At 40.4% G+C, this 13,688-nt stretch overlaps 1 protein-coding gene across 2 annotated transcripts in view; it reads right to left on the minus strand.

Moving 5' to 3' along the window:
• KLHL29 (kelch like family member 29) overlaps positions 1-13,688 on the minus strand; it is a 407,375-nt gene that overhangs the window by 68,607 nt on the left and 325,080 nt on the right. Inside the window, exons 7-9 of one of the 2 annotated variants that reach the window (XM_053380852.1) lie at positions 11,763-11,846; positions 10,569-10,768; positions 4,159-4,418 (exon numbers count right to left, since the gene is read on the minus strand). In XM_053380852.1, coding sequence (XP_053236827.1) covers positions 4,159-4,418; positions 10,569-10,768; positions 11,763-11,846 — 544 coding nt within the window. The remainder of the gene's footprint in view (positions 1-4,158; positions 4,419-10,568; positions 10,769-11,762; positions 11,847-13,688) is intronic. The other variant, XM_053380853.1, reaches the window with a different exon arrangement.

A 13,688-nucleotide genomic window follows, 5' to 3' on the forward strand; every position in this document is an offset into this window, starting at 1 on the left:
AAGGGAGAGCGGCAGGCAGGCGCAGACCACCTCAGAGCCTGCATCATATTGACCCGCACGGTGTAGGGTTGTTCTACTGTGGGAATGATCATGATGGCTTTTAAATATGTTACTATTGTGTTTTTAGAAAAATGTAATTTAATGTGTTACTTTTAAGTTCTCCCCGGAAGGATTTATATTCTGAAAGATAGAATATAAATAATGACAATTAATCACTCATTAAAATAAATATCCAATGGTGTTGTGATATGGGAAATATATAGGTCAGTGGTACAGGGTGGGTGGATATTTATCTGCCTTGTTTTATTCTTGTTTTTGTTAAGTATTGTGCCTTTTTATTTTGTATTTTTATGCTGTGAACCATCCTGAGACCTTTGGATGAAGGGTGACATACAACATTATTTAACAACAACATTCATTTTGCATGAAAAAGGTCTCAGCGTTCATCCCATGGCATCTTTAAGCTGGATGGATAAAGATCTGGAAACTTGTAGAACTGCCATCACTCACATGTCACATATTCTGATTGGTACCCAAGACACATTCTCAAAATACTAAACTAAATTTGGAGAAACCTCAAACTGAGCTTTTATAATTGCGTATTGAAATGTTGTAAAGTGGATGTTCAGGATCTCAGAGATGAATGGAGCAAACTCCACAGTGTCTCTAGAGGAAGAGATGGGTAAGTTCAGATAGATGTTGGAAGTATAACACTGAAAGTGCCTCTTCAAGGCATACAATGCAGGCATGTTCTACGGTTTCTTTTTTATCTTGGAGAAATCATTGATATTTGCAGATGTTCAAACACTCTGAAATCCTATTCCTGTGGTGTCAGGACTAACAGATCAACAACAAAAGTGGGTTTTCTGTGAGCCGTTATGGTGGCTAAGTGACATATACGGCAAGGTTGGGGGGGTCAAACAGCCACCATGTATCAGCCACTGGTTTGAAGATCTCACTGCCTTTTTAAAGACTGAATTGCATGGATTACAATTGACAATTATCTTTACATGTCTATTTGGACTCCATATATGTTTAAGGATTGATTTATGCACTGCTAAGGTTTATACATGTTGGATTATACATGCTGAATTATACATGTACAAATACTGTACAGCAGCAGAAATCTAGAAGAAAAACATCTGTGTAGACACCCAATGATTGCTAAGGGGTCTTTTGGGATTTGTTTGTCTTGGTCAACTCTGTTTTAGCAACAGAACCAGCACAGATACTAAAACTCCTGCTTGTGAATCTGCAGGCAGAAGAGAAGAGGGATTCAAAAGTGAGCCAAACAACTGGCCGAGTCATCTTGTGGCTGCTCAACAGGTGCTCTAATCAACGTCTAATTGTTGACATATTGCAGTTAAGGCCTTGCATTTATTTCTTATTGTTAGTTGTGAAAAACCTATTTTCCTCCTGGCCGCCTCCAGCCGGGTCTGAAATGTTAAATGAAAGGTTTAGGAGGTTTTATAAGACATCACCTGGCCCACTAACACAAATATTCTGGGGGCCATAAAATTTTGAATGGTTCACCTGGACTGTACCATATCCAGCCTGCTGGTAAGTGGCCTTTGTAAACTCCATGCTGGCTACACTCAATAAGCTTTAACATGGAAAGGGAAGACAGATGGAAACTGGAGGATGAGATGGGTAATATCAGGAGAGGATGCTTGTGTCAGGAAGCAACAGGGGTTGTCTATATGGTTGTTCAAAAACCACATGGAAAATTCTTTTTTACCTCCTTGCCCTCCCTCTCTTCATAAATTACTTTTTAAAAATCTCCAAGCAACACACATAAAACTATATTGAATAATTATCCCACACACACACAGTTTTATTGAACTTAGCTGGCATCAAGTTGGCACTCAACCCTCCATATTCAGTTGAGAATTGTTGTCTCTGTGCGTTGTGGACGAACATGCACTAAGGTGACCCAAAGCCTCTTTAAGATAGGCCCTTGAGGGTTGGATTAAGTCAGCCTGTCGCTGGCCACCACTGGAGAGATGCAAACAACATTCTGCATCGTTGAACTCCTTCTGTGCGGGCAGGAGGAAGGCCTGCTGCTTGCATCCCTGGCAGCAGAAAATCCAAAAATGGGGTGTGCTACAAGGGTGGGGAAGCCCAAACCAGCCAGCAATCTACTAGATCCCTCCACTGGTGACATCAGGTCTAATCTTCCTGTCCTCTACACCTTCCACTATCTCAGCCAGGGGCAACTTGGCTGTAGATGTAGTGGTTGCTCTACTAAGCTGGCTGTTTAGTCTTTAGTCCATCTGGGGACTGAGTCTCAAAGTGCCTGGATAATTATATTCTATATTTCATGCTATGTCTGTTTCCTCCTCATTGCTTCAGAGTGTTTTTCACAATACTTACCCCTTCCTGTATATTCTCAGCTAGTAGAATATATAACCTGAGATTACAAGTCTCATTGTGAGTGATGACTAAATTGCAAGATGTGATCGAATAGGGGGTTTGATGTCTTAGAGCCATCTAACAATTTGACAAAAGCACAGAGAGGAGGCTACTTACAAACAATTTGAAATTAAAAGATCATTAGCACTTATCTTAGGACGATGAACTCTCAGCTCTTTTATACACTGACAACCATTCAACTATTTTGACTCCCCAATCAACAAGAATCCAGACAGATATGAAACAATATGATTCCCTAATTCTAGGTGTATATCAAAAGAATCCCCACATTTTTATCCTGTAATAAGTATGAAGGTCATTGCTACCAGCTACATACTTGACTGCCAAGGGATCCCAGAGCAATGAGAGCCAGGAATATATGCTCTGACTACCTCAAATTCCTACTAAAAGTTCTTCATTTCTTTCCCAACTATTGTACGATTAATCAACCAGCTTCTTTCCTGCCACAGGGCTTTCCACAATCCTCACTAAGATTGTGGACATGGTATGCATGCTTTCCAGCACTATTATACAATCAGTCTAGTAACAGTGGTATCACACTATGAAAAGATTTCAGGAGGATATTACATTTGCAGCTAATTCTGAAACTCATAAACTGCATCTAACTGGATGACGCATAAATTGCCTTCTATGTAAATGAAACAAGAATCACAGAGAATTGTAACTACAAAGAAAAGCTCAACAGTAACTTATGTTTAGGGCAATAGCTCTTGAACCTATTAGCATTTAATTCATATTCAGAATGAATTAAATTTTGAAAAGCATTTTTGGAGGGAGTGAGATGCTATAACACAGCAAGGTTCACTGAGAGTAAATGGAACACTGTACACAGGTATATATATTTATTCCTTCCTATAAAATGCCAAACACTCTTAAGAATATCACTTCACCAGTTTATCCAGGAGTTGAACTGAGAGCAAGAGCAAATGTGGAGCTGAACTGATAGCAGCTCAGATGTGGAGACTGCTTGATCACTGAGTCAATTCTCCTGGCTTGGGTCGATAATGTGTGAAGTTCGTTTGCTACAAATCTTAATCAGCTAAAGCAACTGGCAAATTTACGTGCTGCAGTTGCAATTCTTTCAGCCCAAGGACAACATTTTACTATAGCTGTCCACAAAACCAGGCAGTATTTATAACCGTTATCTGAATCCTTATCTCCGTTAAGGTCAACTGCCTAGCAGAGTAACAGTCTAGAGCAGGTAGCCCCAATAAATATTTACTGGCATCTGCACAGCCAGCACAGGAATAGTGAATACTCCTCTCAGTCTACTGACTTTACAAGGCAGCCACATTATTAGTATTCCATGTCTAGAGCTCTTCTGATGATTCTTGCTTCTTGCCATTCCTGAATGCACATCATTTCTTTTTTAAAGCTGCATTTATTTATTTTTAAGGCACATTATCACACAATACTAATCCTTCAAGAGCCATCTTGGACCAAGCTATTTTTAGTGAGATGCATGCAGCAAATGCAAACTTTTCAATTCTAATCAGACATGGGGATTGGGTGACGGAATTAAAGGAAGTTTCTGCATAGCCTGGATTTTCTCTTGCTAACCAGCTCCCCCCACCCCACCCCAGTTTTGCTTTTCTGGTTGAGGGCAGAGTTGGGCTTAAAATGGCACAGAAGAGCATTCTGCTATAATGAGCTATTAATGGAAGTGAGAAAGAGAAAACAAATGTCTAAGAGGAAGGTCTCACCCACCCTATCCCTCCTGCTTACCTGGGCTCTGATGGCAGCATCTTTTTTAATCCACTTTATCACCGTTTCATAAACCAGTTCTTCTGTTTTTGTGTTCAGGCTGTCATTGGACATATAGGAAATGAAGTCGTCTTTCGAGATATTAAGAATCTCCTCTTGATTTGCCACCTCCGGAAAAATCTGCAGGGCGTAGGCCTTTGCCATGTTGTATAGCTCGCTGCACTGCATCGCTTCAGCCATGGCTAATATTCCTAAGCAATTGCTAGCAGTCAACTGTTTTTCTACAATGAACATAGGAAACAGAAAGGGATGGGGAGAGTAAGTCAAAAATCCAGGGCACCTATTTCCTGGTTTTGCAAGCTGTAAACTGCCACCTAAATTTGATAGGAAGGATCCTGCCTTGTGCCTTGAGCACAAAGGAGTGAATTAGATGACCTCTGACCTCTCCAAATATGCGTAATAGGGAAACTGTAGCAGCATAAATACAGAAATAAACACAATCCTCTTTAGACACCGAGAGCTCAATGCAACTTTCTTTTTCTTTCAAATTTGGTTCCCATAGAAATCAATGGGACAAGTTAGTTGCAATTTCAGTGCTACTGAATAAGATATCCAGTGATTAGGGAACGAACTATAAGGAAACTATATAACTGCTTTGGGACTGTAAATGTGTGTAATTGTAGCAGACCCGGGGCTAACAACAATTTCCCCCCAAACCTCTGAGCTTATCAAATTAAACTAATTAATTAAACTGAAGCCAAATTAAGAGCTTCGTTTTTTCTCTCCCAGCCATCTAGACATGTGGGTGTGCATGCCTCAATATTCCTTACATAAAACCAAATTTCCATTTGCCAGCAGCATGTGTGTGTAGTGCAGAGGTTCACATCTAAAACCCATATTAATGTGATAAAATAAAACAGGGTTAACTGTGAGGAAACTGGGTTGCCTGAAATTCAAAAAGCGAAAGAAGGGACGGTGTTTTGAACACGTTTTGTACTTTCTAAATATTAGCAAGGGGAGGTTAAAAGGAGCATTAAACCATCACAAAGGATGTCAAGGCACAGTATAGCCTGACAACCTCTATGAGGCTCAAGCCTATTATTCTAGAGAACTCCATATCCAAAGACTACAAAAGGAAGCTCAGACACCTCCCCTCACAATATTACAGACTCAGTTGTAATGGGGATGGGGGCAGAATCCTTCTGAATCAGGAAAATGGGTGTCTACCCAACACACCTGGGACACAAACTGATGGAGCTCTTATAAAACTGGAACAGTGAGAGCTGTTGTGAACTGCTAGTGAGGGAACTCCATTTTTCCTAAGAGGCATATTTCTCCATTTTTAGGTCTCTGAGGCCATGGGCAATCCATTTCTGACTGGTAACATGGGATCAACCTTTCATAGTAGATACTTTCTTTGCCAAAGTCTGGCCAGTTTCTTCCAGTCCTTTCTTAGGTGACAGATGCAGCAATCCACATTTCACCAAGACTGCCTGTCTCCTCAAACAGAGTTTGGCCCCTTTTAAAATGGCAACTGTTCATAGAAGGACGTCCACAGACATCATAGCCAATGTAGGCCCAGTTTGCCGCAGTGACATAACCTGCATAAAATATTATCCATATGCATAGTTTTAAAGAAAATAACCAACAAGGGGCATAGGTTAAGGGTGAGGAAGTGGGGAGTCCAGGATCATCTAAGTCAGTGTTTATCAACCTTGGGTCCCCAGATGTTGTTGGACCACAACTCCCATCATCCCTGAGCTCTGGCCTTGCTAGCTAGGGGTGATGGGAGTTGTAGTTCAACAACATCTGGGGACCCACAGGTTGAGAAAGGCTGCTCTAAGTGAACCATCCTGAGACCTGTGGGTATATAAGGCGGTATACAAATTTGATAATAGTAAGTATACAGTGGTACCTCGGGTAACATATGCTTCAGGTTACATACGCTTCAGGTTACAGACTCTGCTAACCCAGAAATAGTACCTCGGGTTAAGAACTTTGCTTCAGCATGAGAACAGAAATCGTGCTCCGGTGGTGCGGCAGCAGCAGGAGGCCCCATTAGCTAAAGTGGTGCTTCAGGTTAAGAACAGTTTCAGGTTAAGAACGGACCTCTGGAACGAATTAAGTACTTAACCCGAGGTACCACTGTAGTACTACAACTTCCATCATCCCAAATCACTGGCCATGCTGGTTTGGCCTGATAAGATCTGGAGTCGCACTTTAAAAAGACTTGTAGCATTTGTATTGTAACAGAGAACTTGGGTGAATGTTTTGCCAGCCAACACATCATCCTGTTTGAAGTAAAGAGTTGGGGAAAATGTGGTTGGTGACTTGGATGTTCTTACTTGGCCTCCGCTTGCCAGTATTAATAACAGAACATTTGATTAAGATTCAAGGCAGGACACCCCAAAATGAAAAGGAAGATACGTCCGTCACACTAACAATAAATAGCGTGCAGAAATGATTATCCACTTGCTCATAAACAGCCTGTTCTCCACTCTCACAGCAGCACAATATATTCTGTTTGCAAGGCACTGTTTTATGTTAGAATGCTTAATAGGTCTCCAAGTGAAATTTCAGAAATAATGATAAAAAATGTAACTTACTAGTCCTTGGGGTTGCTAAGGTGTTGGGTGGGTTTTTTTGTAGTATTACGGAAATGAATCTTAAATAAATTAGATTTAATTCTCTTGACCTCTTTCTACAATTTAAAGAGCCAGTAGAGTTATAATACTACCAATCTCTTAACAGATTGCACGTAGAGCAGCATAATCCTTCTCCTCCTACTGCTTTTTCCCTCCCTCATTTAACCCCTGGTTAAACTTTACGTAAATGTCAACTGTGGTTAATCAAAAGTAATTAAGGGGAAAAGTTTGGAAACATCATCTTAACTAGGAAGATAATAAGAAGGGTTCTTGTTAGTGCTAACAGCAGTGCCAATATAACACTTAAAACATGGTAGAAGAAGATAGGAAGAATTTGTGGAGGAAGTAATGATGTTAAAATGGTTAAAAGACAATAAGTATTTTATCTCTAGGGGCCCACAGTCAGCAATACAGTGGTACCTCGGTTTTCAAAAGTCCCGGAAGCCAAATGTTTCGGTTTTTGAACGCTGAAAACCCAGAAGTAAATGCTTCTGTTTTCGAACACACCTCGGGAGTTGAATGGCTTCCACTACGTGTACATGTTATTTCCCCCCCAAGTTTTCTGCAGACCACCCTTTGCTCCTTGGCTTTCAAACGTTTCAGAAGTCGAACAGTCTTCTGGAACGGATTACGTTCGAAAATTGAGGTACCCCCCTGTACTAACTTCTGAAGTTCCTTGCCCCCACTGGTCACCATAGTCAAGAATAAAGGTGGCATACTTATTGTTTCTTGAAGCTGTCTGCACTAGTTAGTATTATTATCTAAGTTATTCAACTTTTTTCTTGCCGCAGGCAACTCACAGTGTCTTTACAAAAACAAAACACAATGAAAGGTAAACAAAATCTCATACACTTAATTAAAACCAATGTGAGGAAGACTTTAAATGCCCACCCTCCAGATTATGTAATTTCTTCCCCCCACCCCCACCCCAGCCCTCCACTTCAGGGTTTTCACTCGATTTATAGTCAAAGTTTTCTTTTTTTTTTTCCTCAATACATTTTTATTCAAATTTTTGTAAATAAACAATTTCTTATAAATGTAAGGTACACAAATAAACATGCCAATAAATATTACAATATATACATATATTTCATTTACATAGTTTATTATATCCCTTCCCCAAACAAACAAACCTACAAACAAACAAACAAACAAAAAAAGAAAAGAAAAGAAAAAAAAACCTTTGAACTCCCCTCTACCCTTTTGGTAAGTATCAATTTTTATTCGATTTATAGTCAAGGTTTTCATGGGAAAGTTCATTATCTGGGAAATCATGGTTCTTATTCCCCCCTTAAAATGTACAAAATGCAAAACAAAAACAAAACACCAAACCAATCAATCTCTAGGCCAATTTGCCTCTATGACATACTAAGAAGAACAAACGAGATCTTCCACAGGTGGCTCTTAGAAGAACTTTAGAAATAGTGGTTTGCTTGTCTTTTTGCATTATAAGATTCTTGGCTAGCCCAATGCAAAAATGAAAAATGAGGCCAACTGAAAACTCCACTATCTCTGAAGCTTAATCCTGTAAGAGCTATAAATAAAAATAAGCAATTATATTTTATGAATTCTCTAAATGAGAATATAAACCTCTAGTTCCCCATATATAATGAAACTTACAGCCAACTCTCCCAATTGCATAACCATAACACGGTTCACTGAATTCACATATTAAGTATTGGAAAAGGAAAATCTCACATTGATTTAGTGGAAATAAATGTATTTTGTTATAGTAGCTGAATCTTTAGAGATAATGTGCATGGATATGTCTGTGGATCATTATGAAAGCCATAAAATCTATTAATTTAAAACACACTGGAGGGCAGCTATTAAAGGAAATCTGCACCAGCACAGCAAATGCCATCTAATATCCAGTTTTGGAATAGATGCGCGCAATTTGGACAAAACAGATGCAAGGGAAGCAGGAAACGCAAGGCCCTCAATCTTCTATGCTCACATCAGAAATTGAACGTTTGGATTATCCTTCAAGGTATACTGTGCCAGAGCATGATGCAAGGACAGGTTGAGCATCTCCCACCACAGGAGATATGAGAGGTTCACATTTAATGTGTAATTAGTGATGCCACCAAAGTTCATGATGGCTTGGATCATAACATAAACTTGTCCCACTCATAATGGTTGGCTGTGGTACTAAGGAAAATTGGGGGCCTTGAAACTAGGATGCAGCAAGGAGCCCTGGGGTGTGCAGTTCCTAGGAAACACCCACTTGTAGGTTAACCCAATTCCAGAACTCTGAAGAAATTACATTTCTCAGGACCTTGAAGAGAGGCCTTCAAATAGTCTGCATGGCTGGTACCACTGATACCAAGTAAGAAGGGGGGTAGCAGCAACCTGTGGTGGAAGTTATGTCTGTGTGCTTATGATGTAGTTGAGGGAGGCCTTTAGACCTCATTTTGTTTCAAATGATGTCATCTGTAGCGTGAGTGAGCCCACATTTCAGAACTAGCACCAAGTCCAATTCTGAACGGGACGTGGGTGGTGCTGTGGTCTAAACCACAGAGCCTAGGGCTTGCCGATCAGAAGGTCGGCGGTTCGAATCCCTGCAATGGGGTGAGCTCCCGTTCCTCACTCCCTGCTCCTGCTCACCTAGCAGTTCAAAAGCATGTCAAAGTGCAAGTAGATAAATAGGTACCGCTCTGGCGGGAAGGTAAACGTTGTTTCCATGCGCTGCTATGGTTCACCAGAAGCGGCTTAGTCATGCTGGCCACATGACCCGGAAGCTGTCTGCGGACAAACACTGGCTCCCTCGGCCAGTAAATCGAGATGAGCGCCACAACCCCAGAGTCGTCCATGACAGGACTTAATGGTCAGGGGTCCCTTTACCTTTTACCAATTCTGAACTGAGGTGGGGGAGTTCACTCATCCAAACCTGTTATTCCTTGCAACAATTCTGCCCTAGCTAAAGCCATTCCGAAGGACAGTTCTAGCATCTTAGAAGCTGCTCTGGTTTGTGGGGCAACCTACCCTACTGGTTCTGGAAACTAACCTTGAGCTAGTTAATTAGCTCTCCTCCCTGCATATATCTCCAGCCTTTAAGGGTACAGAGAGCTAAGTGGGAAGGGTATTTTTTTTATGATGGAGATATGAACCTCTCACATCCCAGGGACAAAAGAACAACTCAATAATAATAATAATAATAATAATAATAATAATAATAATAATAATAATAATACTCAATGCACAAAGAAGCACCCTGTGACCTGTATATATTACGTGAAGTAAACATAATTTACTCTTCAATTTCTTTATGTTTCTGGAAATTAAGGGCGAAGGACATATATGCAGGACTCTGAAACCCCATACCTAATCACTGGACATCTTATTCAGGAAGTTATTCTGTATACAGAGATTATATTGGACACTGCCCATAAACTTCCTAGCGTATTAGCAAGGACCAGACGCTTGTATTTTCTTTTATATGCGAGTTGAGATTCTTGTGGAGGATGCCCAATAGCACATCCAGTGCTTTTAATGTACTTCTGCAGCCTCAAGGCGTGCACCCAGCCTTGGTAAAAAGTCCACAATTCACTCAAGTAAGCAATACTATTTGCAATGCAGCACACCATGACTGGATGGTAGCTGTACTTCAGGTGCGGTGATTTTAACAAGACCACACTGCACCAGAAGTACAGCCACAAACAAATAGTGGTCTGTCCTATTGTAAATGACATTTAACCACGAATTTTATAGAAGAGTTGCACATGGTGGAAAATTCTGAGATTCGGAATCAAGAGAGAGAGAGAGAGAAACAGCATGAATTCTTACCTAGAAATGACACACAGACTTTGCAGAATGTATGAAATTGGAACTTGCTGGCAGCTTCCAGAAGAGTTTTGGCATTGACGGAATCTATTACTAAGGAACCTGTATAAACAAACTCCAGCAGTAATTCCAGGACATCCGCCGTGAGATTTGATAATTCCAACTCCAGCTTCTCACTGCTTCTGCTACTGTCCCGGGGTGACCTAGCAACAGCAGACAATGAAATTCTTACAGGATATTAACTTTCCCCCAGTGGTTGCCACTTACTGATGGCTTGAAAATCATACAACAATTCACTGACACAGAGTTTTGTTGTTGTTTAAGAATTGAAAAATACTGTATCTTTAAAAAAAATAATCAATGAACTTAAAAACACTTTATTACTGGATCTGAAAGAGAAGAGTCTTGCACACCAAAAAATACCAACCCAAACATTATTGCTATTCTGCATATTCATGCAAAAAAATAATACTTTGCAAACCAACCAACCAAACAAAAATTAAGAAGAAGATGAGCCAACATTAATGAAAATGTGGAATAGGATTAACTTTCAAAGGGAAGCAATACATTTTCATGTTTACATTCTGTGTCTCTTCATCTTTGGATAGTGAAAACAAAGTTCCTTGTTTTCAAGAGAAAAGGTCACTTGTCCCCCCCCCCAGACTAGATCCTTCATACAGAACATGGGACAATACCTTACAGGGTATTTAGGGATACATTTATGGACCTTTTCTATAAACCAAAGTAGGAGAGGAATAGTTATAATGGTTCTGAGTTTGACATTCGAAAAGTTGCGGACTTTTTATTTTATTTCAAACCCTATAAATTTTGTGTGCATATTTGTTTGACTTCAAAAAAATATATTGTTCCCTTTTAGGCACTAAAAGAAAAGAAAAACAAAAAAGGAAGGAAGGAGACCCCTCATGGAATTGCTTTGAAAACTGAATACAAGACAAGATAGACAGACAAAATGGTTAGAGCGAAAGAGGGAAGGGTTTTTTTTTGGAACAACAACAACCAGCTCTGCCACAGGAAGCCAGCAGCCATCCTCTCGAAGTTTCATGACCGTGGCCTACCGGTTTTTCCTGCATAAAGTGCTAAACAATTTGGTGATCAAAATAACGCCTGCATTTGAATTGTGCATTAGTGCTTGTGGAACTATCAGACAAAAGATATAAATAAAAATAAAATAGATACATGGAGTGGGTGGTGGGTGGGAAGGGTTCAGTTCCTAACCGCTGGCTCAGGGTATAGCTGCAAAACACTAAAGTTGGGTTATACCTGAAAGACAAAATAAAACAAAAATAAAAATGCATTTGGTAACGTCAAGAAAAGGGGAGGAAAGACTGTTAGCGCAGGAAAGCAAATGCCTTTAAAATGGTTAGAGCCGCCAGGACCTTTTGGAAGCGTTACACTGATCTCAGTGGAGGTACAAAATCCAGTTACTCCGCCACTGACACCCATTTCAGAATTCACACCAAAAAACTGTAAGTCTTGTTAAACTTTTTGTAAAAGGGTCACAAAAGACCAGTTAGCTTTTAAGAGAAGCGTGGAACGCAGCAACTTCGCAACAGGCCTTGTTTTTCAAGGGATGTATCTTGCTAAACAACTTTTACCAGCTTATTTCCAAAGAGTTGGGGCAAGATGAAGGAACATGGATCCTCCATCTTCTTCCTCCCCTTTCCACTTGTTTTTCCTCTACCCAGCTCCGGACTCAAAGCTATGACACGAAATACCTCAGACATATGGATAGCCCTTTCTAAATTGAAGTTTGCTGGTTCTTTCACAAAGGAGTCTCTGTTAAGCCATGGATGCTGCAGAAACTCACACACCGCTCTAAACGTGTGAAGTAACAGTTTAGATAAAACTAAGTAAGCTTGATAAAACTAAGTAAGCACACGAGCCTCTGAAAATTCCCAAAGCTTTGCAGATTTGCTAAATTTAGGGATGGAAAGGTACCTTCATTGGAGGCTGGTGCATTAGCAGAAATGGGCCGTGGCTCCTCAACCCCAGCATGTCTCCACTTGTCTGCTTTCTTGTTTACAAACCAATCAGGGATGGCTCTCCTCGTCATTGGCTTTGGCACCATTGGTTCCCTGCAGGTCCTAATGTTCACCATCTATCCCTGGTTATCTATAATGGGGAGCTCTATACCTAACGTCCCCTCACTGTGAACTCTCATTTATTTGTGAGCATACACGCACTGAAAGCATACCGATGGTGCAATATTAATTTCAACAATTTGCTTAGTATTTGGTTGTTGGGTTGCAAGTTGACAAATCTGCAGCAGTCCTTCCCCTCACTCAGCAGTGAAAACATGGAAGGGAGAGACTAATCTTTGCGCAACATTCAGGAAGTCTAAAACAGAACAAGGATTTAGGTGAAGGGCGTCTCTACTGAGGCTCTAACCACGAGACCATCCTTAATGTTTATGCAAGTTCAGAGTATTAATAAGTGGTTGTCCTTGCTAAGCTTTCTCTGGAGATAACAGAAGCTAACAGCAGCGAGGAAGCTGTTAGCAGCCTTAGCTATGATTAGAATAAAGAAAACACAAATATTAGAGTCAACTCCACCCTGGAATAATTCAGTGATAATCTCTTCTCCTTTGTAATACACCAAGCTTTAAACGGCTGTTGCAATTGATTAAACACCAAAACAAAGCTAAGGTGTTTAATCAATCACAAAAGCCTCTTATGGAGAGCATAATACCCAGCGGAGATTATTGATGTTACACAACCTGCCAGAAATGGAAAAGAAAATTGTATCCTTTTCTTCTTCTGGTGACAGTTTTGATATTGGCAAGATGCTGCAACCGGGATGTTCGTGCAGCATACAGATCATGGTAGGCACTGCTTAAATCCATGATTTGGATTCAAATACTGAGAAAGGGTCTGCTTCAGCTACCGCCAGAGAACAAGTTCAGGTTTCACGATGGTGAACTGACTTGCGCAAATTTTGATTAGATGCCAGATGAGCTACTGGCTGAAATTGTCCCTATGAGATGGGGAAAAGGTAGAGACACATTTCCCCATCTGCATCTATACTGGAATTGTTTTTACCATGTTTTAATTGTTTCGTTGCTTGTGTGTTTGCTGCCCTAGGCTCCTTCGAGAGGAAGGGTGG

The sequence above is a fragment of the Podarcis raffonei genome, chromosome 3 (genome assembly GCF_027172205.1).
Source record: "Podarcis raffonei isolate rPodRaf1 chromosome 3, rPodRaf1.pri, whole genome shotgun sequence".
NCBI lineage: Eukaryota > Metazoa > Chordata > Lepidosauria > Squamata > Lacertidae > Podarcis > Podarcis raffonei.